General features: G+C 48.7%; 9 protein-coding genes across 9 annotated transcripts; 5 read left to right on the top strand and 4 right to left on the bottom strand.

Moving 5' to 3' along the window:
* Positions 1–280: 280 nt before the first annotated feature.
* Positions 281–7403, top strand: BKA55DRAFT_591167 (uncharacterized protein; the record flags this gene model as incomplete). Its single annotated transcript, XM_046195200.1, has 6 exons — positions 281–567; positions 621–894; positions 951–2419; positions 2468–4628; positions 4680–5231; positions 5286–7403. 6 exons carry the CDS (start codon positions 281–283, stop codon positions 7401–7403), a joined length of 6861 nt encoding a protein of 2286 aa, XP_046052802.1.
* A 603-nt stretch (positions 7404–8006) lies between these two features.
* On the top strand, positions 8007–9933 carry BKA55DRAFT_559985 (uncharacterized protein; the record flags this gene model as incomplete). The annotated part of the gene is made up of 1 exon (XM_046192050.1): positions 8007–9933. Exon 1 carries the CDS (start codon positions 8082–8084, stop codon positions 9930–9932), a length of 1851 nt encoding a protein of 616 aa, XP_046052801.1. The 5' UTR covers positions 8007–8081.
* A 39-nt stretch (positions 9934–9972) lies between these two features.
* Positions 9973–11230, bottom strand: BKA55DRAFT_591165 (guanylate kinase; the record flags this gene model as incomplete). Its single annotated transcript, XM_046195199.1, has 4 exons — positions 9973–10005; positions 10607–10771; positions 10811–11130; positions 11185–11230. 4 exons carry the CDS (start codon positions 11228–11230, stop codon positions 9973–9975), a joined length of 564 nt encoding a protein of 187 aa, XP_046052800.1.
* Positions 11231–11551: 321 nt separating this feature from the next.
* On the bottom strand, positions 11552–15805 carry BKA55DRAFT_559984 (uncharacterized protein). The gene has a single exon (XM_046192049.1). The coding sequence runs from the start codon at positions 15672–15674 to the stop codon at positions 11793–11795; it is 3882 nt and encodes a 1293-aa protein (XP_046052799.1). The 5' UTR covers positions 15675–15805; the 3' UTR covers positions 11552–11792.
* Positions 15806–15923: 118 nt separating this feature from the next.
* BKA55DRAFT_559982 (amino acid/polyamine transporter I) lies at positions 15924–18130 on the bottom strand. The gene is made up of 6 exons (XM_046192048.1): positions 17915–18130; positions 17796–17866; positions 17630–17743; positions 17473–17565; positions 16729–17423; positions 15924–16677 (listed from the first exon to the last, which is right to left on the bottom strand). The coding sequence occupies exons 1-6, from the start codon at positions 18011–18013 to the stop codon at positions 16184–16186; spliced, it is 1566 nt and encodes a 521-aa protein (XP_046052798.1). The 5' UTR covers positions 18014–18130; the 3' UTR covers positions 15924–16183.
* A 403-nt stretch (positions 18131–18533) lies between these two features.
* Positions 18534–19976, top strand: BKA55DRAFT_722095 (ring hydroxylating alpha subunit-domain-containing protein; the record flags this gene model as incomplete). The annotated part of the gene is made up of 4 exons (XM_046201027.1): positions 18534–18861; positions 18917–19212; positions 19266–19441; positions 19491–19976. The coding sequence occupies 4 exons, from the start codon at positions 18534–18536 to the stop codon at positions 19894–19896; spliced, it is 1206 nt and encodes a 401-aa protein (XP_046052797.1). The 3' UTR covers positions 19897–19976.
* Positions 19977–20707: 731 nt separating this feature from the next.
* On the top strand, positions 20708–22091 carry BKA55DRAFT_661211 (uncharacterized protein). Its single transcript, XM_046197578.1, has 3 exons — positions 20708–21269; positions 21323–21788; positions 21840–22091. The coding sequence occupies exons 1-3, from the start codon at positions 20992–20994 to the stop codon at positions 21894–21896; spliced, it is 801 nt and encodes a 266-aa protein (XP_046052796.1). The 5' UTR covers positions 20708–20991; the 3' UTR covers positions 21897–22091.
* Positions 22092–23020: 929 nt separating this feature from the next.
* BKA55DRAFT_535926 (uncharacterized protein) lies at positions 23021–23770 on the bottom strand (the record flags this gene model as incomplete). Its single annotated transcript, XM_046189757.1, has 1 exon — positions 23021–23770. One exon carries the CDS (start codon positions 23768–23770, stop codon positions 23021–23023), a length of 750 nt encoding a protein of 249 aa, XP_046052795.1.
* A 1614-nt stretch (positions 23771–25384) lies between these two features.
* Positions 25385–25825, top strand: BKA55DRAFT_686494 (uncharacterized protein; the record flags this gene model as incomplete). Its single annotated transcript, XM_046198943.1, has 1 exon — positions 25385–25825. The coding sequence occupies one exon, from the start codon at positions 25385–25387 to the stop codon at positions 25823–25825; it is 441 nt and encodes a 146-aa protein (XP_046052794.1).
* Positions 25826–26744: the final 919 nt, after the last annotated feature.

Genomic DNA, 26744 nt, shown 5'->3' with positions numbered 1-26744 from the left:
GAGGCTCAGTCTCGGGAATGAAACTTCTTTGTTGACGTCGGCAATGGGGGGCCGTGATGACGGCATTCAGAGCATTGAGAGTCTGATTTGCCGGACTCCGAGTAAGATAATGATGATCTCTGATAGAAGATGACGATGAAATAAGGTCAAGAGAAGAAATGGGAGTGATGTGAAGGTAGATAAAAGAGGCACCGTCTCATCAAGAGTAAAGAGAGAAGTAACCATAGACAAGACATCATAGACTTCAACCAAAACATCAACAAGATTCAACACCTTTTTCATGGCAACTCAGATGAAGTTATATCTCTTCGGAGACCAAACCTTTGAGGTTCAACCCCACTTACAGCACCTCCTCCAGAAGCGCGACAATCTCTTTCTTCATGAGTTTCTGAACCAGAGTTACAATGCCCTTCGCTCTGAGCTCTTCAAGATCCCTTATAATATTCGAAAGGATCTTCGGCGGTTTACGTGCCAGGAAGATCTTCTTCTTTGGGATCAGAGCGGGCCGCGATGCGTTGCGCTTGATATGGCGATGACGACTTTATATCAGCTTGGTACATTCATTAGGTGAGTAACCAACTCCAAGATTGATCAAGAATATGGGCTCATGTTGTCTATAGCCAAGCGGGTATCTCTTCGTATGATGCCCAGAATACAAGGGTCGTTGGTCTCTGTACCGGCGCTTTTGCAGCTGCCGCAGTCAGTTGCAGTAGCTTTACAGCAGACTTGATCCCCATGGCCGTTTCATCAGTCGTCGCAGCTTTCCGAACAGGTCTTCTCGTCACCGATACAGCTCGAAGAGTCGATCCAAACCAAGACTTGAACAGAAGCTGGGCTCTTCTTGTCCCTGGCCAAAAGGCAGCCAAAGCCGTCCAGGAGTTCTGGGATGCCAACGTAAGTGACACTGCACACTGGAACAGAAACTGGATACTAATGTTATAATCTTGTAGGATGGCGGCGTCTTGACTAGCATGCCTTATATCAGTGCGTATGTACCAAATGGCATCACTGTTAGCGGTCCGCCTCAGCGTCTTAGCGATCTCACGCATTATCTTGCTTCCAAGAGTATCACGTCCAAAGCTATTCCTATCTATGGTGCTTACCATGCGCCGCATCTGTACTCTCAGAGAGACGCTCGACGTATTGTTGATGGCTTGATGCTGAACAAGGCTGTTTCACCATCGGAACAGATCCCTCTTCTCTCCAGCACAGGCTTCAAGCCTGAAGAGCGAAGCTTCGCGACACTCTTGGAAGATGCAATCGCTCAAGCTCTTCTTCATCCTCTGCGATGGAGTTCAATCTTTGACGATATTCAAGCGGCTCTTAAGGCTACTGAATCTCAGAAGTTTAGTGTTCAATCGATTGGTTCGAATGCCGAGCATTTGATCTACACTGCTCTCAGGAAGACATCCCTCCGCTCTCTCGTCCCGGAAACCACTGTGCCCAGCCAACCTACCAGTGCCCCAAGCGTTCTTAATGCCGGCACAAACAAGCCAAAGCTTGCTATCGTCGCCATGTCTGGTCGGTTCCCCGGTGCAAGGGACAACGAAGCCTACTGGGATCTTCTCTACAAAGGTCTCGACGTTCACAAGCCCGTTCCAAGTCTTCGCTGGGATCAACAAACACACGTCGACCCAACCGGCGCAGGAAAGAACACGAGCGCTACGCCATTTGGTTGCTGGCTAGATGACCCTTCCGAGTTTGACGCTCGTTTCTTCAACATCTCCCCACGAGAAGCTCCTCAGATTGATCCCGCGCAGAGGTTAGCTCTCATGACAGCCTACGAGGCGATTGAACAAGCTGGTATCGTTCCCGATGCTACCCCCTCCACTCGTCCTGATCGCGTTGGTATCTTTTATGGCGTCACCAGCAATGACTGGATGGAAACGAACAGTGCCCAGAATATTGACACGTACTACATCCCCGGCGGAAACAGAGCTTTCATTCCCGGCCGCATCAACTATTTCTTCAAGTTCAGCGGTCCAAGCTACGCCGTCGACACAGCGTGCTCATCATCTTTAGCTGGTATCCATCTTGCCTGTAACGCTCTCTGGCAAGGCGACGTCGACACTGCCATCGCCGGCGGTACCAATGTCTTGACCAACCCTGATTATCACGCTGGTCTAGACAGGGGACACTTTCTCTCGCGCACTGGTAACTGCAAGACCTTTGACGATGGTGCTGATGGATATTGTCGAGGTGAAGGTGTTGCGACTATTATTATCAAGAGGCTTGATGATGCGATTGCTGAGAATGATCCGATCCTGGGTGTTGTTCTTGGTGCGTATACGAACCATTCTGCTGAGTCGGAGTCGATCACGCGTCCGCATGTTGGTGCGCAGCGGGTTATCTTTAACAAGATCTTGAATGAGGCTGCTGTTGATCCTTATACAGTCAGCTATGTTGAGATGCACGGAACGTAAGTCGACACAGTTCCCACTAATGGCTCTTACTAACGCGATGACAGAGGTACTCAAGCTGGTGATGCCACCGAAATGTCCAGTGTCCTCGAGACTTTCGCACCTCCTCTAGGGGACGGCAAAGTCGCCCGTACAGATGCCCAAAAGCTTTACATCGGCTCAGCAAAAGGAAATATCGGCCACGGTGAAGCTGCCTCTGGTGTCTGTAGTGTCATCAAAGTCCTTCAAATGCTAAAGAAGGACATGATCGTTCCACACTGCGGTATCAAGACCAAGATCAACCACCGCTTCCCCACTGATCTCGAGAAGCGCAACGTCCGCATTGCTTTAGAGCCGACAGAATGGAAGAAAGGCACAGAGACGAACCCCAGACGTGTCTTTGTCAACAACTTCAGTGCTGCGGGAGGTAACTCTGCGTTGCTGATCCAGGATGCACCACCCAAGAAGCAACTCATCGCTGGTAATGACTCTCGCGTTCAATTCCCCATCGCCATTACCGCGAAGAGTGGTGTTTCCTTCCAAGGAAACATGCGCTCAATGCTCAAGTTCCTCAGCACAAACTCTCACGTCTCCCTCGCCGAGCTCTCCTACACAACCACAGCACGTCGCATCCACCACCAACACCGTATTCTCATCCCTGGCTCTACCCCCGAAGACATCTGCTCCAAGATAGAAACAGCTCTTCAGAACAACAGTGGCGTTACGCGACCCAAGGCTGCACCCAAGGTGGTCTTCACCTTCACAGGCCAGGGAGCTCAATACCCTGGAATGGGAAAGCAGCTGTTTGAAGAGAATGAGTTCGTGCGAAATGAGCTTCTTTCACTTGACCAGATTGCTCAGAATTTGGGATTCCCTTCTATGCTCCCTTTCATTCAATCTGATGAGCCTGATGTGAGCAAATTTGCGCCTTCGCTGGTTCAGCTTGCTAGTGTTTGTCTCCAGATCACGTTGAGCAAACTTTGGGCTTCTTGGGGAATTGCTCCAACTGCTGTTGTCGGACACAGTCTTGGAGAATATGCTGCTCTGAATGTCGCTGGGGTTCTGTCAGACACCGATACGCTCTTCCTTGTTGGAGGCCGAGCGCAGTTGCTTGAGCAGAAGTGTACTCGCGGTACTCATGCCATGCTTGTGGTGAAAGGATCCCAAGACGAGATCGCTGAAGCTCTGAAGGGACAAGAGTACGAGACTGCTTGTATCAACTCTCCCATCGAGACAGTGCTCGCTGGCCCGAATGAGCAGATCTCCAAGGTCAAGGAACAACTTACTGCTGCTAGCTTCAAGACCACGCTTCTCAAGGTCCCTTACGCTTTCCACTCATCTCAGCTGGAGCCAGTGATTTCCGACATGGAGAAGCTAGCCAGCAAGGTGACCTTCTCCGACCCCAGAATCCCTGTTCTATGCCCCTTGGAAGGCACTGTCATCGACAATGAGAATCCTTTCGATGCTTCGTATCTCGCTAGACACTCGCGACAGTCAGTCAATATGCTCACCGCTTTAACCACTGCTTACCGCGACGGCTATATCAACGATCGCTCAATGGTACTCGAAGTTGGTCCTCACCCAGCTGTCTCGGGTATGGTCAAGCCCACTCTTGGTCAACAGATCACCTGTGTCGCGTCTCTCCAGCGCAGCCGAGCACCATGGGACATGCTATCCGCAGCACTTAAGAGCTTTTATGACGCTGGAGCAAATATCAACTGGGCTGATTACCAGAGTAACTTTCCTGGCGCACACACAGTCATCGATCTTCCAGCTTATAGTTGGGATCTTAAAGAGTACTGGATTAAGTACGTCCATGACTGGACGCTGCGCAAGGGCGAGCCTCCTCTGGTCATCAACAATGTGTCCAAGCTTGAGAGCACTACCATTCATAGTGTTGTTGAGGAGAGTGGTGACTCTAAAAAGACTCACGTTGTTGTCGAGGCTGATATTGCTCGCAAGGACTTGAGTCCGCTTGTGCAAGGTCATGAGGTTGATGGAATTCCTCTCTGCACGCCGTCTGTCTATGCTGATATCGCATTGACTCTGGGTAAGTACTTGCTTGAGAAATATCAGCCGCAGCAGAAAGACGATATGGTCGTTGTCTCGGACATGACTGTCTCAAAGGCTTTGATCCTCCGTGGTGATGGATCTCGACAGCCTATCCAGGCACATGCTGAGGCAGACTGGTCATCTCAATCAGTCTCAATCAAGTTTATGTCATTCGATGTAAGTATCAGTTTAGCCATAAGAATAGTGCACATGCTTACAACCTGACAGAACAAGGGCAGTCTGCAGGAGCACTCCGCCTGTGTAGTCCGCTTCAAAGATCGAAGCCATCAAGACACCCTCCAAAGCGAAGCCCGCAACACCAAGCAGAAGATGCAGAATCTTCGCAACCAAATCACCACTGGTGAAAGCGCACGCTTCAATCGCCCCATGGCCTACCGCATGATCCGCCCCCTCGCACGCTTCCACGATGACTACCGAGCCATCGACGAAGTAGTCCTCAACAGTGAAACCCTCGAAGCATCCAGCAAGATCAGCTTCGGCACCGTCAAGCGCGACGGTGACTTCCACACCCATCCCGCCGTCATCGACGCTCTTACTCAGTCTTGTGGTTTTGCTATGAATTGCAATGATCACACTGACATTGATGTTGACGTTTACATGAACCATGGCTGGGGATCTCTTGAGCTTTTCGAGCCTTTGGACTTTGAGAAGGAGTACACTACTTATACTCAGATGCGTGCTGGAGAGGATAAGCTCTGGTATGGTGATGTGACGATCTTTGACCAGGATAGAGTTGTCGCATTCTTTGGTCAGATCGCGGTAAGTCCCTATACACATATGATGGTGTTTTGGTGAGGTACTGATAGTTCTTAGATCCAGGGTGTTCCTCGAAGAGTCCTCAAAGTCATCCTGTCAATCGAGAGCGGCAAGAAGGGCCAACCTCAACGCCAAACTCAAGACAAGCACCGAAACACTCCTTCACAACCTAAAGAATCCGCTCCCAAAGCAACACAGAACAAACAAACCGCAAAGGTCGAACCACCAAAGTTCTCCACAGCAATCCGCATCATCTCAGAAGAAAGCGGAATTGACGTCTCCGACTTCACCGACGGCACAACCTTCTCCGACGTCGGCATAGATTCCCTTCTCGGTCTCACCATCTCCGCTCGTTTCCAAGAAGAACTCGACATAGATCTTGACTTCAACGCCCTGTTCTTCGAACATCCCACCGTCAAAGATCTGAGGACCTTCCTCGACGCAGACGAAGATGTTTCTGGAAGTTCATCGTCTGCAGCTAGTGACTCTGGTCGTGATACGACTACCACTGGAAGCGCTACTCCAGAGCTACAGGAAGAGTTCGCTGAATCAGCTGAAGTTGAGTTTGAGCGCGCTCTTGAGATTATTTCTGAAGAGAGTGGTGTTGCAAGATCTGACCTGGATGATGAGACGAATTTTGCTGACTGTGGCGTTGATTCTCTTCTGTCACTTGTTATTGCGAGTCGGTTCCAGGATAGTTTTGGTCTGGATATTGCGCATGAGCAATTGTTCTTGGAGTGTCAAACTGTTGGTGATCTGAAGACTATGTTGGCGAGAGAGATGGGTTTGGCAACTCCAGTTACTAAACCTGCTGCCATTCCTGCACCTGTAGTCTCTGAAGCTGTCGCGCAAGAAACAGTCATCACCCACAGCGACACTTCCAACCTCGCCGCGCGCGAACAAGCAATTACTGAACTTGTCAACAAGTACACCGCTGGCTTCAAAGCACCCACTTCAACCGCCGATGGTCCTCCTCTGGGTAAAAACGAAAGCGTCGTCCTCGTCACAGGCGCATCAGGTGGTTTGGGAAGCCATCTCGTCTACGCCCTCGCGCAACTTGAAGAAGTCCGCACCATCGTGTGTCTAAATCGCCCCAACAGAGAAGACCCTACAACTCGTCAGTACAAGGCTATGAGAGACAAGGGCATTCGCTTCCCAGAACATCTCAAGTCCAAGGTGCGAATCTTCCAAGCTGATACCTCGAAGCCCAAGCTTGGAGTAAAGGATAGCGAGTACGCGTGTTTGATCCAGTTTGTCACGCACATCATTCACAATGCTTGGCCCATGAGTGCGAAGCGTCCACTTTCGGGCTTTGAGTCGCAGTTCCAGGTGTTCCGCAATCTTCTTGATCTTGGGAGTAAGTGTGCTTCGAGTCGTCCTGCAGACTTCAAGTTCAGCTTTCAGATGATTTCGTCAATTGGTGTTGTTGGACAGTGGGGTTTGGCTGCTGGTCAGACTGGCAAGATCGTTGTGCCTGAGGAGAGAACTACCATTGACTCACTGTTGGGCAATGGGTACGCTGAAGCGAAATGGGGCTGTGAGAGGATGCTTGATGAGACTCTTCACAAGTACACTGATCGTTTCCGTCCCATGGTCGTGCGTCTTGGTCAGATCGCTGGATCCAAGACAAGTGGTTACTGGAACCCCATGGAGCACTTCGGCTTCCTCATCAAGTCCTCCCAGACTCTGAATGCTCTTCCCGACGTCGATGGCAGTCTCAACTGGACTCCAGTCAACGACATCGCCGACACTCTCACCGATCTCATCCTCTCCGACCGCACTCCCTACCCAATCTACCACATCGACAACCCCATTGGTCAACAATGGCGCGACGTCAACAACATCCTCTCCGACGCCCTTCGCATTCCCAACAAAGTCCCCTTCAAACAATGGCTCGACATGGTGCGCAAGGCTCCTCAGCAGGATAACCCCGCTGCTCTACTCGCAGACTTCCTCGAAGACACATACCTGCGCATGGCCTGCGGTGGTCTCGTTCTCGATGTGAAGCATTCGCTTGAGCACTCGAAATCTTTGTCGGCCGTTGGACCTGTTTCGGAAACAGTGGTGAGGAAGTATATCCATATTTGGAAGGAGATTGGGTTCTTGAAGTCTACTGTGGAGGATAAGGCTGGGTTTGAGGCGGAGAGGGCGAGGCTTTGGGGACCGAGAGTCTAAAGTTGATTGGTAGAGATACATGGCCGGGTTAGAGTTTATTTTACGGTTAAACTAGATTGAACATTTTCGTTATATACAGAAATAGACATTTAGCTCCTTGATCAATTAAATACAATCGTGTTTCTTGACTTATCGGCAACCTCTTTGATGTCTGGGGCGAGAGATATCCGGTCAGAAAGCTTTCCAAGTCTATCCTAAATTACCCTAAATTGTCCTAAATCACCCTAAATACTGCTATCACTTAGGATCGAAGTGTTGGGCTTTCTGTCATTCCCCAGCTGTCTACTCCATGAACCCGGAGGGAAAGCTCCACGGCTGCAAGACAGTAGTTCTGCTGCACTACGACACCGTTAAATGAGTTTTACTTTATAGTTTCCATCAGTCCTATCAACTTTTCGGTGATCCTAGGTGCTGTGTCCGGCGTCGGTGCCCTTGATGGGGTTGGCGCCAAGCCATCAGGGTCTTTTCAATGCAGATCAGGGCCCATTGGCTTCCACTTATGCAACTGCCGTGCATATTCTATGGGACTGCATATCCTTCTTCAAGGCACCTATTCTGATCTCAGGTCTTTCACTATGGATTTGATGCCATCAAGGTCGATATGAATTGTCGTAGCTGTACAGTTCTCAATGTCGGTGATCAAGGCGTATAGCCCAAAGTGGGATTACTTATAGCTCGATGGACATCGCAGCCCATCCAGACCTTAACCTCTTGTTATTTTCTCAGGACCTCTCCAAAATCTTCAATATGGTCAACCCGGTCGGTAGGCTCTGGGGGGCCTCAGTTCTCCTACTGCCATTTTTCAGCACAGTACATGGCAGCACATTACCACCAACGGCTCACCAAGAAACCCATTCCTGTACCAACAAGGCTCAGATGCAAAACTTTGACTCAATCGGAGCCTGGTTCGACGACGTCGCAAAGCTCAACTGCACCTCAATCTCCAAAGCCCACAATGCCTCCATCGCCATTGTCGGAGGCGGGGTGTCTGGACTCACCACCGCTCTTATGCTAGACAGCGTAGGTCTTCACAACTGGGAGATCATCGAAGCTAGCGACAGAGTCGGCGGGCGTTTCAGAACCAAGTTCGTCGGTGGTACGCAGGAGTTTGCTGAGATGGGCCCGATGAGGTTGCCGTATACCGTTACTTACAAGAGCGATAACTCTACACATGAGTATACGGAGCATCGGTTGACTTTCCAATTGGCTGAGACTCTTAACGAGATGAATGGCAATGACTCAAAGTGGAAAATTGACTTTATTCCTTGGATTCAACATCATCCTAATGAGCTTATTGCTTGGGGAACTGGTCGCCATCCGGATGGCAGAATCCCAACAAGAGCGGACATTATTGTAAACTCAAGCCTCGCGAGACCGCCAGCTATGGTATCAGCCGAGTACAACGAGACCAAGCATCGCATGAACGAGATCCTCAAAAACGAGACTATGCTCAAAGCAATTCAAGCCGATGTCTGGCGCTCCCACAAGCTCGTCATGAACCAGGGCTACGACGACTGGAGTGAGCAGTGCATGATGAGGGAATCTTTCCATGCCAGTGAGAACGTCACAGATGCTATTTGGACAGCATCTGACTATGATGTCCTCTGGGATGAAATGGTGCACAACTCGAATCTTGCACTAGATGGGACTAAAGACTCGTTGGGCGAGACGGAGTGGAAGTGCGTTGATGGAGGATTTAATCGACTCACGGATGCCTTCATCCCTCATGTTTCCGACCGATTAGTTCTCAATCGCAAGATCAAAAAGCTTGAGTCTATTAAGGGCGAAGATGGTCAAACTCGAACAAGACTCTCATGGTACCCCAGCGTCAAGAACCGAACGTTTGAGTCTAAGGAATATGACTACACAATCATGGCAGTTCCATTCACAATGACCCGCTTCATGAACCTCCCCTCATTCTCATCCGTCCTCGGCCGCGCAATCAGTGAAGCAGGGGTTCGCTTCAAATCCGCCTGCAAAGTCTCCCTCCTCTTCTCCGAGCGTTTCTGGGAGAAGGGTGAACGAGCTATCTTTGGCGGATACTCTGTACCTGAGAGCAGACCCATCGGCGCTTTATACTATCCTGTCTACGGCTTGAATGAGTCCCGACCTGGGCTTATAACACACTATCGTGGTGGAGACTGGAGTGATCGATATGTTAGTTTTTCTGATGAAGAGCACGTCCAAGCTGTTCTCGACGCAATCGTGAGTCTTCACGGGGAACAAGCGCGCGAGCTTTACACTGGAGATTATGAGAGATTGTGCTGGTTACAAGATGAACATACCGCAACGTCGTGGTGTCGCCCTGATGTTGAGCAGCATAACCTCTACATCCCAGCGTATCATCAGACTGAACATAACACTATTTTTATCGGTGAGCACACTGCGCCGACTCAAGCTTGGATTAGCTCAGCTATATTTTCCGCGGCTAGGGGTACTATTCAGCTGTTGCTAGAGCTTGGGATGGTGGAAGAAGCGAAGGAGATCAATCGACGCTGGATGGGCAGATGGATTAGGGACGAAAAGTGAGCCATAAATTAGGTAAATTGTCCATAACTTAGGTAAATACCTAATAGACTTCCTCGAGTTCCTTATATGCCCTCTCCAACCTATCACTGACAATTGCTTTGTCGTGCAACAATAAGTTCATGAACTTCCCTGCAATCACAAGATCAATTTTGGCCACCCCGGGGACTTATGATCCTCGCTTCATCCTTTATCCCGCCATCTTGAATTCTTCCTAGTCTTCTATGGCAGAATGAAATGACGAATCATCGCGCCATGATCCGAAAGAGCACCACGCTGTGCCTTTTCCCCTACATTTGCTCTCTTCGACAAACCTCGCATTTCTCATCAAAAGGGATACTGTTTAGTGCGTGGCGCCGCTCAATTGGTTGGCATGACATGAACGTCTTTGTAAGTTATTGCATGACAAATCGAAAGTCAACTTTACACATCAGGAGTTAGGCAGATAGTAGCACCATTGAGATACTTGAGTAGCACAATAATATACTTTAACATTAATAGCGTATATTTATCGCTCGTGATGTCCTGAATGGTAAATAGAAGGTCATTTCGTCACAGAGTTGGCATTAAACCTTGCGGTGTATATGTGAATAGATGCCAATTATTAATCAAGAGGAGCTACCCAATTAGTACTTGTTTGAAGGTTGAAAAGTAAAGTCCTCAAGCTGCCGATACACTTCAAGATCATCATTGACAATAATGATATCGTGAACTCCAGTCTCTGCAAACTCAAGCTCGAGCTGGGCTTGCGCCAAACGCTTCGAGATGCTCGCCTCATCTTCTGTTCCGCGAGCTCGAAGTCTCATTTCGAGTATTTCGAGACTTAGAGGCTTGAGGAAGACCTAGCGAGCTTCCAAGCCTGAAGATTGTATTGCCTTGACGCCTTGCATCTCAATATCCAAGATGGGGGTCAGCCCCTCATTCATCAACGTGGTCATGGCTTGCTTGCTTGTGCCATAGTAGTTGTCGCTGAAATAAGTGTGTTCGATGAACTGATTTTGCATGATCATAGCTTGAAACTCGGGCGGGGAGCGAAAGAAGTAGGCTACTCCCTCAGACTCGCCAGGTCGCGGCTTACGTGTTGTGTGCGAGACAGCCGAGGAGAAGATGGCCGGGTGATTATCCTTCAGCCTTTGGTTCAGTGTACTCTTGCCCACGCCAGAGGGACCCGACACAATGATGGGACGGTTGTCGGGTATTGCTGGAGCAGGTCCAGCATGACTAAAGACCGGAGAATGGTTGAGGTAATACGTACCTGTGCTTAAATTGTTTGTAGGTGACTGTGAGTCGGAGATTCCCATGTTTGTCGACGATATTCGTGGGTAGTGTATGAAGTTCGGGAGGGGAACAGGATTCACCGGGAAGAGTTATATGGTGATGAGTCGTTGAAAAGGAGACTGGATCGTTCGGAAGCGCGATAATTCCCCTATGAGTCTAAATAAAATGACTTAAAAACGGTCTTTGAGCCAGGGTATAGGAAGATGGTATGTCGTCCAACCTCTGTTGTTCTCGTGTACGTGTAAGGTTAAGGGGTCAAAAGAAGCCTCCAAGCCCCAACACAAGTGCAAACACATCTCACGTATATAGACAGCAAACTTTAATGCCCTCACTGCCGCTTAAGATGACACTTTATAATGAGAAGTTAGTTATTTGCTAAACTATACTGTTAGATATCCTTTCTTAATAATCCCTTACATCGCTCAACTATGCACATCTTCTACAGAGGACATCCTACAACCATCTTGCAGCTAAAACGCCACGCTCTCTGCCCCTGGCCAAATTGCACTCCGTCCAGATAACTCCACACCCAAACGCCATGCTAAAAGTAACAACCAAGGCACAACAATATTCACCGTAGCTCTATCAGTCAGTCCCAGCGAACTTAACACTCTTCCTCCTCTCCCTCTCCCCTGTCACAACAGCCCTTCCAGGACTCGAGCTCAAAATCCCTCCACTTCCTTTATTCAGCGCATCCCTCGCCATCCCAACAGCTCTACTCTGCGGTATATCATTGCCATCACTCTTCACAGAGCGGTCCATACCTGCACGAGGACTTGATCGTCTACTACTGCTTGCTCCACGCTCATCTCTCGCTCGAGTCTTCTCTACAGTCGCGCGACCGATTTCATCAGATCGTGCTGTGCTGGTCTCACCGCGGTATCGACCGGGAAGACAGGCGTGTCCACAGCCATCGAGAGGACAGCAGCCATCGCTGAAGGTAGTTGAACCGCTGGAGTCTGGCTGATCAAGAACGGCGTGCCATGCTTGAAGACAAGATGCGTGACCGCCATGTGCACAGCCGGGACAGTACCACCATTGTGAGAGCCAGGTATCTGGAGAGCCCATGGCGGTTGGTAGTTCCACAGACGCGAATTCGGCATGTGTTGGCTCTCGATGATCACAGACAGCGCAGGGTGCCATGGTAGTGCGACATCGCTCACAAGTCCAAATGGCTTCCGGTCCATCTTTGGGATCAAGTTCCCTTGGCTTCTTGCACGCAGAGCAGAGGAAGCTGACCTTTCCATTCTGTTGAGCTGGTGTGAAAATCGCCGTGTAGTTCTCACCCCATTGAGGCAAACCTTCTGGCCATCCCTTGACACATAAGTTCCGTAGAAGCGATGCCTCGATGAAGAGACCCATTTGCATCAGTCGTGAATGGTGCTGTCGCAGGACTGCGTTCGCTTGGTGATAGTCGATCACGAAATCTGGTACTAAAGGCTTAAGAAGGAGAACGATGGCGGAAGCATTGAGCGCAGAGGTTCGCGACTCGTAGTGCAAGGCCTCTGTGATGGAAGTGTAGGGATCGAGTGGTGAAACAACCGGGCCATCGCCAGACACAGCAGTCGGGAAAGGATACAGAGGGTCATCCTCCCATGGGAGAAAGTCTGTCTCTACAATATAAGGCCGCAGGTCTTTTTGTGCAGGGAACAAGTCCTTGGCGGGACTGCTGGATCGGTTGGGGTGGCTTGCTGGAACAAGTGCTTGTGGCTGCGGGGAGTCTTCCTTTGCTGGAAGTGACTGCTCTACAATCTTGGGAGGTGGAGGGCTCGATTGGAAGGGCTCTGATGTTTGCGAGGGGAACGAGTCGTCGGTCCCTATTGTGGTTTGAGATATTAAGAAAACGTCCTCCGGGGAGTCAGTCGGCGTTTTCTTATTATGTGGGCGCGGCTGGGGTGAATCCGATGGTGTATCTGCGTGAACCTCTTCGCCACGTATGTGACTTGGGTACTCGTTATCTTTGTCCATGTCCGAAGCATGTCTCGCAAGACTCGATCGCCAAGGTCCAGTGCCTCTCGGTGTCGAAGCCGAAGGTTTCTTAGTCGCATCAGATGTCGAGAACATCTGAGCGAAGCTCTCGTCGGAGTCATGGCGCGTCACCCTCTGAACTTCTGGAATCGTAGAATCCAACGATAGAGGCTCTTTCTTCTTGGGTGGAGGAACATCGAGGGCCTTGAGCAAGACCTCGGCGTCGTAAAAGTCGTATCCTTCAGTGCTAGATATCTGTGAGCTCTCGCTTTCATGGCTGACATCAGAGACGGGGACCGAGTCGGGCCGCTTTCTGGGGGTGTCTTCGAACCTGTCATTTATGCCAGGCCCAAGACTAAGTTCATCAGGCTCCGTGACGGCCGCAAGTCTCTTGCCAACCTGTTGTGCATGCTCTTTTGTATTATCTGTGGCATCAGCCGGTCGCGCAAGCGGAGTTGGGACGTTTGACGTGCTCTCAAATCCCATCGCAAGGAGAGATCGAGTGCTCAGAGAGCGGCTGCCGAGCCCTGACTTTCCAGAAGGACGTCTGGGCGTTTCATCGCCGGGGGTTCGACTAGCAGTATAAAAGTCAACGGGCTTTAGCATTCCACTTCCCTTTCTCTCTTCTATCTTCACCTTCTGGAACCGTCCGAGGCGGACGTCGAGGTGGTATTGAGCGCGACGATCGAGGAGTAGGCCGACCGTGTAGGCGAGAACGCGCCAGGTCTGGGCTAATCGGAAGTACGAAACACTTTCGGCTGCGCGAGCGTAATGTTCTAGGATAACGCCAACTCGGTCATTGAGCGGCTTGCCGTCTTTAACGTATGGGAGCTCCTGCTGGAGCGTCTCGAGGTATAATCCTGAGAGATATTGGTAGATTTGTGTTGTTTTCACAGCAGGCAGTCGGCCGAAAGCCATTGTTTGCTGGGTCTTGAAGACACCGGTAACGTTGATGGCTTGATCGAGCGCTAGAAATTGCTTGTTATCATCAAGGCTAGATCTAGAAGGTGGCGTTGTGCTCAGATTGGTGGATCGACCTGCTTTCCTTCGACTCAATCGTCGTCTGGGACCCAGAAAGCTACCCACCACATCCTCCTCCGAATCGCTGCGACTAATGCTGAGCATGGGGGCATTGGGACTTGACCCATAAGGCCCACGGGGCACGATCTCGGCATGGGGTGTGACAGGAGGCCGCGGTCGACTACTTTCATGAGATCGCTCATCAAGGAACATCATAACATCGCCTTTCGGTGAAAATGCCATTGACGAGGTAGACTGGCGATCAATGACCTTGGGCGCATATGCGACATCGTTTTGCGCAAACAGTCCGTCTTGACCAACCGTCCAAAGCATGTCCTGATCTTGCCAGAACAGAGCAGCCGGCGAAGCGTCGAATCTTTCAATTTCTTTGTATGCCATGGTCGGTCGAGCCAGGTCCCAGATGTGTACTGCCGAAGTACCATATCGACGAGAGCTGCTATCATCGTAAGACACTGCTATTTGAGCTACGCGCTTGTTCTGCGCTGTAGCTGACCAGAGGCCGGGTCGCCATGCGATAGTCCAAATAGGTGCAGGTGTGGTAACAGACCATTTCGGCTTTTGTCGTTTGTCGGCTGAACTCGAAAGATCCCATACATGGAGTTTCGTATCTCGGCCAGCACTGATAAGGTGGTTTCCATCTGGGTGCCATGCGATAGAAGCACACGCCTTTTCGTGCGCATTGATCCTCAGCAATGGCCTTGCTGGTTGACGTACATCCCATTTGAGCACAACGCCACCCTCGGTACAGCATGCCATTTCGTGCCCAACCTTTGGAGACCATTTAACCTGCCGAACCGAGTCGATACATTTCAGAGGTGCGAATCGTTGCCGAAAGGTGATGCCGCCGGATCGTCCTTGGAGAGGTGCCGCTGTATCGAAAACGCGCGCCATGCCATCTTGACTGCCTGAAAGAAGCCAGCTCTTGAGGTGAGGGTTAACGTCCAGAGTGTTAACCTGACGAGAATCTTCCTGCATCTGCATGTATTCCAGTGGCTCGGCCGCGCCAGATCCGACTCGTGCAACATCATAAGCGAAGATCTTGCCATTCGCGCAAGCCGTGAAGATTGTCGAACCACCGTGCCATTTAACATCGCGAATGCTGAGCTGATCCGCCGCCTGGTTGCCCTTCAACCCAGCAGGCTGCGCAGTAATCACAGCTCTCAGGTCCACACCCTCGCGAAAGTTGAAGTTGAAGTTATGGGGATCGTCCAGTACCACTGTCTTCAGGATATGTCCACCCGCTAGCACGGCGGCTCTTCGATCGGGGGAAACATCGAGGGCCAATATCGGAACACCAGCTCGGTATACGGCATCTTGTGCCTTCGGCGGTCGAAACGAGGCTGAGATTGTAGAAGCAGGTGCGCTTGTTATAGAAAGGTTGGCTGAATCGCCTGCGGGGGTCTCGGTCGCAGCCTTGCCGAGAAGCTTGCGCATTATCCTTGAGTCGCGGTTATACATTGTTGCGGGGGTCTGCTATAGCCGATTGCGACGCCATTGAGGTCAACTCAATGGGCCATCAATGGCATTCTCGTTATTCGACGTCGGTTGTTAAATGCGATATCGGTCTCCCTGTTGAAGAGGGATGTCTTGAATTGGTGTTTGGCTATCGCCAAACAAGAGCGTGAGCTCATGTGGATCCGAAGGTCGGCATGATCACGTGGTACCCTAGACCTCAAGATTGCCGACTCCTTCATCAATACTCCCTTACTGCACCATCCCTCAGCACTATTTGACATCTTTAAACATCTTTGAACATCCTACACTCTCTGGAGTGACGCTTGGTGCCAAATACGTTCCCCGAAAGATGTGTTTCACGAAGGTATAGGAAGTTAGAGTCATTTAGGATGCTGTGGCTCACGGCGTTTTACACTTCGAGGAGAGGCAGGTAATTCCAATTTCTAATTATCAAAGTCATAGGCTGACTTGTCTTTCACTACCACAAGAAACTCTCAACAACGACCTAATGCTTACTCCTTTACTACCTCGGTAGCATTCGCTACTACCCCTTCCATCTCGTTCAAAGCTCCCGCATATGTCTTCCTCGCAAACAACAACCAATACACAAGCCCAAAGATGAGAGTTGCTCCCAAGACAAGTGACGCGTAATTCATGTTCTGGGGTGTGACAGGCTGATAAGGCGGGAATAGTGAGAAGACACTTGTGAAAACCAAGTACATGGTGGCGATGACATTAATAACAAGACCCGCCTTACCAAGCCGGAAAGGTCCCCAAGCCAGTAACTCAGGGGACTTAAAACGACGCCAGATAAGAAGTAGAATCGGTACTAGGTACGATATCTGGAGACCAACTACTGCCAGGGAGAGGATGGCGTTGAACGCTGTCGTTGAGCCAATGTTGATCAGTCCAAGAAGCATCAAGATGACTAACGTAACGAGGATAGCTATGGTCGGTATACCACGTTTCTTTTCGACTCTAGAGAGAGTCTTGGAGAATGGCAGGCCTAGAGGTGTCTATTAGTAAAGTTCTGCAATGTTATCGAGGGATTTTATACCTTGGTCTCTCGCAAAAGCCCACATGACGCGTGCCGCTGATGCAAGCAATGGGATAGTAGCTAGACTAGCCATAAGAACAACTGAAGCCGACATTGCTGAAGCCCCTGCGTGACTTCTTGTGATGTTGTAAAAGATCTCAATAATTGGGAATCCAGTTGTTGTCTGTAAAGCTGCAGTGATGTCGCCCATACAGAACAACAGAGCAATCAGGAAACAGAAACCCAGAAAGCTATTAAGAACAACACTACCAACCATAGCATATGGGATACCAACTTCTGGGTTCTTCATCTCCTCACTGAGATGAGTTGCTCCGTCATATCCAATCAAGACATAACAAGAACTAAGCATACCGATGCACCAAGCGGCGCCATCGCTAGCCCAGCCTGAGTTATTCTCGAAGGTTGTGAACACGTATGATGCAGAGTTCTTGGTAGGCGAGACGGCACACATAACGATAAGAATGACAAAGAACAGAGCAATATGGAGAGTCATGGAGATCTTCTCCACCAGGGGAAGGATATGGCTGCAGAAGATGCAGACGATGGCTGCTACGATGAGCACAGCCCAGTATAGAATTGTCCCGTGCCATCGCTCGTAAACGTATGTTTCGGGGTAGTTGAGAACAAGCAGGCCTTGGATCATGGTACCTGCGAGGAAAGGTGCACTACCTGTGACTGTGATCCAACCAAATGTGCTGATTGCAGGGGTTAGTACAAGCCATAAGATGGGGTTGGGGCTCTTACGTGATGAAACCAGCGAAGTAACTGCTGATCTTTGATGCGTACTGGCCAGACAGATGGGCAACGAAGTGATATTGACCACCTGCTGTAGGATAACTGAAAGTCAATAAGTGTTAGTGGTAAGCTGAGGTATACTTTTTGATGCTCATTTTGGACATACGCAGAAGCCAATTCGGCCAGAGAGAGGGCAGAACAAATTGAGCCGATCGCAGCTACAATAGCTCCATATATCAATGATACGGGACCTCCACTAATCAAACCAGTAGCCATCGTGCTGATAGAAAGTCATGTTAGACAACCTCGCGATGGCAAACTGGAAAACTTACCTGCAAAGAGCTTCCCATGTAGCCATAAGTGACACACATGTTGCCAGCATAGAAACAAGCGAGAAGTTACGCTGTCTCTTATCAACATCAGTGGCGGAACACTAGAACAAATAACATACCTTGAGCTCAGGCGTATACCCCAGCTCTTGTAAGTGTTCATGATTCTGATCCACGTTTGTCATGGCTGGCTTCTTCTCAATATCAGAATGCGACGACATGTTTGATGAGGTCAATGGCAAACGACAATGCCCAATATATGGAACATGAACCTCTTATTATCTCCCCCTCAAACGGAAATCCATTCAAGTTATAGCTATCATATTCCGTAATTTCCGATAAGTATATCTCAGATATCAAGTTCACGTGAGCCAAAGCTTGAACTAACAACAAACTCAATACCAGATGGCTGAATGAGGAGAATGGCGCTAAAACGGGATGGGATAGAATGTACGAGGTGTGAGCCACCACCTTTATTGAAGAAACCACTAAACCTAGAATAGCCTGAAAGTGCGAGATAGAGTCGGTTATGTCTACCAATATTGTATAAGTTACCCGTTATGTTGGTTATCGAGCATTAAGGTGTGTGTTCATGATTTCAACTTCGTGACAGTCTTGATGGCACATAAAGCCATCATACCTTTCAGCAATACCATATAATAAATATGTCCATCCTCCATTCTGTCTATGCATTAAATCTTGGAAGTAAAATCAATATTATTGAGAAACCAACACTTCACCATGTTCCAATTCCTGTCGCAGAGCAGGGCTGCTCCAGCCGTAACCGATGTACCTCGTGCTTTGCCAGCATCTTGGTACCGAGAACCTGCTATGTATGAATTGGAGAGACGAGCCGTATTCTCCAAGCGATGGCTCTTGGTTACTCATAAAAGTCGCTTCAACAAGACGGGAGACTACGTTAAATATCAAGAGGCGGGCTTCTCTTTCTTCCTTTGTCTCGATAAAGAGGGGAACTTGAATGGCTTCCATAATATCTGTCGTCATAGGGCATACCCAGTTATCACTAAAGACGAGGGCAATGCTAAGATTCTTGCTTGCCAGTATCATGGTAAGTAGCACTCAGATTAAAGAACAGAGACTTCGACAGCTAACGTCATTACTAGGTTGGTCATATGGCCTCAGTGGAAAACTTGCCAAAGCTCCACGATTTGAAAACATGGACACTTTCGACGCCGAAAGCAACAGCTTATTCAAAGTTCACGTCCATGTCGACGACAGGGGTTTCGTATGGGTCAACCTTGACGGCAATAAAACCCCAGTACCATGGAAGGCCGATTTCAGCGGTGCCGATAAGCAACCAAGACTTGATAACTTCAATATGGATGATTATTCTTTCGATCATGCCTGGGACATGAATGGGAACTATAACTGGAAGACCCTGGTTGATAACTACAACGAGGTATACCATACCAGGCGTCATTTACTTGTTGCTTGTACTGACATCGACCGTAGTGCTATCACTGCTCAGTTGCTCATCCTGGTATTGCTGCTACCTCTGATCTGAAGACTTACAAAGTCGAGACCAAGGGCGGCCAGATCCAGCATTACGTGCAAGACAAACCAGGAAAAGATTCTGGTCTCGATGTTGCACCAACCTTTTTCTTCCCGAATGCATCAGTTACAATGACGTAAGTTACCTCTGCTACTAATGACTAAACCACAACTAACTCGTAAAAGAACCAAATACTTTTATCTCATGCGTGTTGTCCCATCATCAGCAACTACAACATCAATGCAATACGAAGTCTATCGCCACAAAGACGCCACAAACGAAGAGTTTGAAGAAATTGACCAGTTCTTCAAGCAAGTTGAATCTGAAGATAAAGATCTTTGCAACGCGGCCCAGAAGAACCTCAACGCAGGTGTCTATATCACAGGAGATTTGAACTCGTTCAGCGAGAAAGGTGTGTTGTACTTTCAAAGACTACTCAAAGAAGCGGTTGTTCAACATCGGAAAGAGGAGCAAAAGGATGGCAAGGAGATTTGGCCAGCGACTCGTGTTGCTGCAAGGAGTGGAATTCAGGAAGAGGTTGAGTTTTGTGAGGGGCTTTGTCAGTCGACGAACAAAGAAGTTGAGTGGTGATGTCGTAAAGCAATCACAATCACGTTGCCTTTTTCCCAAATGAAGATTGTATAATCTCTCATAGGCACAGTGGTTCCGTGGAGCTTGGAAGGATACAAGGTTCTTTGTCATCGCACCTCATGCGCAAAGTGTTATTTCCGAACTCAGCAATCAAGTAGACTCGTGCAAAATCCTAATAAGAGAAGAGATCCCGTGATTTCTTTTTCTGGGTAAAACGATTACATGTAACAGGCCACAAATATGGGAAGGGAAAAGGCCCGTACTATACAATAACACGCGTAATACTTTTGTCTGAGGTAGCAACTCGAGTGGATGGCGAGTTTGGCCAATCATGTACTGAAATGAGGCCTTGAAGGTTCAGGATAGTACTCCGTACAACATACAACACCATTACTGACGACACCACTGCATCGGAAAATTGTTGATGGCTGGCTGGGCTATAAGATACCTCAGCAGTGGGCAGTAAGCTGAGTCCCCCGCAGCTACTTATTCTCTCGAAATTGCTGCCCTTGACGCCCAGACAAAACTCATGCCGTTTCAGTTGCATCGCGAACTTTGCGGGTTGTATTGATGCTAGCCTGAGAAGCTAGAGCCACTAAATGCCACCTTGAATGTCACCAAACACGGCGCCTTAAAATGGGCCCAACACAGGGCTGAAAGCTCAAGTACCGAGTATTTTGCCCACGACATTTTCATCACCTCACCAAACCTGATTTTCAAGACGCTATCCGATTCATGGATTAAAAAGCTTGTTACCCCTGCCCAGATCCTAAGCTTTACTCCAAATTCACAGTCCAAACCCCAACAGTATTTTAACCCACTCACGTCGCAGGGATATTATTAGCCATGCTACGACAACGAGAACATGGGGGCCAACATGAACCATGATTTGCGGATTGGATGCGGTCAGCTTACAGATCGTAGCCCGTAATACCATTTTGAAACCACTTAGCGAAAAGGATCGTCGTTATAAAGGCTCCAAGCTGCGCCCCCCATTAAATCCTGCCTGACTGATCCGCTCCTTTTCCCTGTCTCTTGGTTCTTCTTTTTCATTCATTGTTTCGGTAGCGGTTTTTAATTGTCTTGAGTTACGCAATGAGTCAACAACAGCATCTTCCGGACAGTGAAGGCCTTCAGGTCAATACGGACGCTGAACAAGCTGCTAAAGCTCCAGAAGTAGCTCCCGGTTACGATAACGGCAATTATTATATCCCTCCCGGGTATCATCACCCTCAGCAGGCATCGTCAGATGGAGTGAGGATTCCTTTTGGGCTTGGAGTTTGGACTTTCGCTGCGCTTGTCGCTCTATGTACGGCTATCGTTGTCGGCGCAGGTGTAGGGGGAGGATTGGGCGCTGCTTTGGCAAATAAATCGTAAGTTCAAGCTTTAAAAGTGCTTAATTATACTTACTCACATGTCCCAATAGTAGTGATTGCTCAACCGACTCGGCATCTGGTACCGCTCCCGCCGCGACAGCAGAACCAACCGCAACCTCATGCCCGACACCCGACAACAGCACATCAGTCAACGACACAGCTCCCTATGTACCAAGAGCTGCTGACACAGTTAGCCTTCTGGAGCTAAAATGCCCCGACTCAAAGAAAGACGAGACACGGTACAAGACCAACAAAGGCTACGAGTTCCAATGGTGGTGTGGCGTCAACGCAGCACAAGGCACTCCAGCTGAGGGAGGAGGTATTGTTGCCGATTACGCGCCTATTTATGCGTATACGATTGAAGACTGTATGGAAGCTTGCGGCAATATGATCGACAAGGACGCCGAAACCGGCAACGGAGTGAAATGCGCCAGCATCGTCTTTTCGAAGCGCATGAAGGACGAGCTGGACGGCTTAAACGCGAACTGTTGGCTGAAAAATAATACCAAGTCAAAGGTTTTTTTCCTGATCCAATTTAATAATGATCTGATGCTAATTTGATGATAGGGCAGTCAATGGGGTTTTAAGGACGATTGGTACGCATACGCGGAGCTAGACAACTAGACAAGTCACAGTGGGGCGTTGGAGGATGGCAAGAATAACGAATGATTCGATTGATACACCTTGAAGTAGTTTAATTGTAGAAATGATACCAATTCTGCCTCTGTGGAGGTTGAAGCTATTCCCAACTCACGACCCAACACCCGTACCCGCGGTAACCACGAAAACAGACGAGAATTAAGGGGAAATGAGTCCCAGCCTTACCGTTACATCGCATTCCCGAACCAGAAAAGCCCTGCGCCTTTTTGGGCTGATCCTCAAACTGTGCCAAGTTTTTGACAGATGTTGGCGACAGGGATTGTAAGCACAGCCCTCGCGCCAAGAAGAGAAGGATCAGTTGCGATGTTCGGCAGTTGTTCACTTGCAATTTTTCAGCACAAAGCCCTTTATCATGGCTTTTCTGTGAGTGATTTCTTGACTCGATGAGAGACGATGTTCATTTATCGTCTTGTAGTCGTAACTTTACCTATGATAAGGTTGCCAAGGTTGCTAAGGCTGAACGGGAGGACCCACTATTCGGGCTGCCCCCACTTTCCGGGACACGGAGTTATCGTGTGGCATCGGACCGACGCGTGCTGATGTTGGGGGGTCGTTTGGAGCTCTAAGCGAAGGGGGTACGGCGAAGCGATGACAAGCTACTGTCAGATAAGTCGTCGTTGGTAAAGACGTCTGGTATGCGTCACTGCAACTTTGTTGACTTCTGACACAGGCAGAAACATCACGACGGCCATTTTTTCATCAGTGAAAGAAAAAGTCAGTCATCTAGAACGGAGCATCACACAATCAGAAGCCAGTTTTAAATATGCTTCTCTGAGCTCAAAGGGATACCTCGTCTGATTGCTATTAGTCACGTCGGCATATTGGATAGGTTCTCTTTAACATCGTCAGTGTTTCAGCTACGATTCACATGAGGCGAATGGACCAAAATTTACAGAATACCAGACATGACCAGCATGTCTTTCTAAGATTCCGCTACCTGTAGAATAAAGCTCCACCCTAAGCTCCTTAACGTTCCAAGCGTACTTGCCATCATCCATCCCGGCCTGGATCCCTACCAGTCTGCATTCCTACTCATTCCCACCAGCACCACTCGTTCCTGTGCGACCGTTACTTGTCCAGCAAGTAAACTAATCCAACTCAGGAACATCAGGGATAGCATAGCCCTGGGCGTCCATCCACTTGTCCTCATACCGACCAGCAACCTTCCACGCCAGAACAAAAAGCCCAATGGTCAAAGACTCGCCAAAGTCTGGCTTGCTGCACTGACATGATTTCACCAACTTCTCTTCACCTTCATCAGCAACAACACGTTTACCCCAAAGGTCCATCAATTTGGGCAGGTTTTTCAGACGGATGAGGACCAGTTTCATATCACCCTCGGATTCGGGCACCACATACTCCTCTGCATCATCAGCGGAAAGCCATTTTTTACTGACTGAGGTCTCGAGCTGCAGGACCGACTGGGCGTCACCCGAGGGTTTGTGAGCTTCAACAATAACCCAGCGAAGAAAGCCACGGAGAAGAGTGGTCTCCCATTTGGCGATGTGAACACGGACGTGCTTGTCGGAGATAAAGACTCCGATCTTCTGATGGTTAGCTAGAAGGAGGTCCTGGAACTTTTTCTCAGGGCCGAACGAGTAGCAGTATGCGAGACGAGCTAGCAAATCATGCTTGCTTGTGTTATCATTGGTTTCCGGGCGCACCAAAAGAGCATCAATGTCACGCTTGTCATCGGACAGCCAACCAAACATGCGCTGCTTGAACTCCTTGGGGGCTGTGGAGTCGTCCATCTCAGAGAAGTTGAGAAGTGCTTCGTCCAAAGCCTCCGAGAATCGATCCAGCTTCCTGATAACACGTCGGAAAACTGCAGAATCCATGGCTGGCAGAGTCTGTAGTAGTAAAGATAAAAAGTATGGTTTAGAAGAAGTTGAGCTGCTTGCTAGAAATATGGTGATTGTTTTGGGTGAGCCGTTGACTGGTAAGGTATGTCGTTTGCTGTTTGTGAGTTTCGCTATGTGTTGGGTGAGATAGTGATGCGGAGATGCTAAGAAGCTTAGTAGGACCAGGTTTATGTGAAATACTTTGCCTTTTTATATATTTTCGCGGATGCAATCGCTGAACTGTCTGTATGACTGCCACGGACCGAACAACTGATATTGTACGTACACTAGAGATGTTTTATTTGCAGTTCAGACCTGTGGCTGAGAGCTTTTGTTCACCACACAGAACTTAGTAGGTACACTAGTTCACAGTTCGTTGCAGGCTCGCCGAATAGAAGCTAAGTATCGAGATAAAGAGATATGTTCAATGCGATTAAGCACCAAGGCAATTTGGAACTTGATCTGTTTAATAGGAAAACCTGCACAGGTTTTTGAATTCGATTAACAATCTATCCAAAAGGTCGTCTATCACGAGCAAGGGCTTCAGGCTTATCGCTGAGCAACTTGATAGGATGATATGCAATGGCCTATTCAGCTTGATCATTCACTATTGGGTTGTGACGCCTGAGAATGAGAGTGAAAGTTCAGTATTTAGGAACAAAATTGCACCGGGTGTCATGGTTTACTCTTGTTCTGTGAATGAAGTGAAATCACCTGTTAATTTCCGTCGTTCATGCGGCAAGCTGTTCATTAGGAGAACTGTTTGTGCTATGAGCGCTAAGCGGGCGGTTTTCTAAAGAAAAACTCCAATTGCCATTACAATTCAAGGCAGTGGGAAACTTCAGATCACTGAAGGTTTGAAAACGCACAAAGGTTGACTCACGACGACCGAACATAAGCTTTTACAATGTGGTTCACAAACCATGTAGCAGGCTATAACAAAATTCACTTGACACGTCACCTCTTTGCATTTGAAATATACTGTCAAAGAGGCTCTGTAATACCAGATTCCAGGCCTGTGCTTCTCCTTCATCATTCTAAGTCAAGTTCCTCATCGCTCCGACTGAGATCATATATCACCTTCAAACAAAAGAACAGTTGAAGAATTTTATTATTATTCAAACAAGATAGCGAGCGAATATTGCAAACAAGGATAGTCAACGACATTTTGACAAAAACAAAAAGAATCACAGCAGATACACGTGTTTGGTGCTGTATTGACAGTGATTCAACCCGTTTGATGCTGCTGTATCTTGGCTCTAAGCTGGCAGTGATTCACTACTCTACCATCTCTCAAAGAGGGTTGATACTCTACTTCTCTCTCTTTCATGTCTTTCCACCATCTTGCATTCTAAACTTCTACGCCATCAATCTGCTGGCTTCCCATCTTGCGACGTCTCAGCCAGTCCATCAACACCTGCATTACGAGGCGAGGCCTTTCACAAGAAGCACATATTTCATCGGCACTTCTGGCTGAGAGCTTATAATCACCACGCTGAACTCGGCTTCATCAGCAACAGGCACTTCAGCTTTTTGGATATAATCGGGTGCGGAAGTCCCACGAAGAAACTTTCTTTTCCAACCACACAATTAATTCCGCCAGCCTTCGTCATGACCACTTTCGACGCTGAAACCTTTGCCTTCCTTTCCTCCATCAAGAAGCCCACAATCGAAGACGGAGTAATCCGCACAAGACTTCTCGATATGGTGAACAATCTCCAAGCTCCCCACCCTTACGAAATTATGCAATGGCTTCAAATGCGAGAGTTCCGAAACTTTGCATTTGATAACCTGAGGGTTGATTGTGTCAAGACCTGGGCTGGCTACAAAACTGAAGTCCACTTCTTGTGGATTTTCCTTCGCCTAGGAAGATTTATCGCGGAGATGCTTGGCCAAGAAAGGTTTGAATGCACAGTCGGTGGTACCTGCTACCAGTGCCCTAGGCCTGAAGTTGATAAGATGGATTTAGAGTACAGCTATGATCAGTGGGCAAATGAGATAGACGATATGTCGGTCGACATGATTTTTGAAGATGAAGATTTGTTGATGTAACACGGTGTTGCTCCTGTCTTCACTCCAATGACTGAAGGATTTAGGATAGGTGAACCAAGAGACCTGTAGGAAGCCAAGTCCTGCGTGGTGATTATAAACTCTCAACGACAGGTCTCAACTGCAAAACAATCCTAAACTCTTCACATTTGTGGCCATAGACTCATTCACGCATTTGGGGATTATCTAGACGATGTTCGCGATTTGCGATTGCCTCCACATCACTCCCAACCAAAAGTCCAGTTTCGTAGTACATGTCACTCTTCACGAAAAGATCATCACGTGGGGTGTTCTTTTCTTTATCTTCCCAAAATGGTGCAATGCAGCGACGAGGCAGATTAGTGCTCCATTGGCCTACACTCCAAGTCCAGACCCCAATCCTTCGGTGGCCGAGAAAACTCGACACAGCCCATGGCGACACGTACTCCGTATTTCAATATGCCAAGCTAGTCCTCAGCCTCATCACGCGATCACTTACACAAATTCGCCCCTGAAACAGAAGCCAGCCTCTTTCGGCAAGTCCAGCGACATCCCTGCATCACCTCCAACCAACCGAATTGCCCGCCTTCGATGGCATCAGCTTAGTTCAACGCCACAGCCGCCAGGGCCTTTCCGATCGATGTAACACCAATTCCCACTTCGTACCATATGCAGCGCTGTAGCACAGCCACAAACTTTCTGATCTGCCGACCACAGTAACAATTGGCTGCTGTACAGGACCCTTTGGTGTTCAGCTCCCAGGCACAAGGATCGCATGAAAAAGCCGTTTAAGCTGATGATCTGCTTACATGAGATCCTCTTGTCCCAGCGCCCCGGTTCTAAGGGTCTAGAGGGCGTCTTGGCAAGAATGTGTAAGAGAAATTGATGCAGGGGTACCGCTACCATCTTCCCGCTGAGGAAAATATTTGTGAAGATCGTTCTT

Source organism: Fusarium redolens, assembly GCF_020744475.1.
Source record: "Fusarium redolens strain MPI-CAGE-AT-0023 chromosome Unknown BKA55scaffold_4, whole genome shotgun sequence".
In the NCBI taxonomy this organism is placed as follows: domain Eukaryota; kingdom Fungi; phylum Ascomycota; class Sordariomycetes; order Hypocreales; family Nectriaceae; genus Fusarium; species Fusarium redolens.
This window is presented reverse-complemented; position numbering and strand designations above follow the sequence as displayed.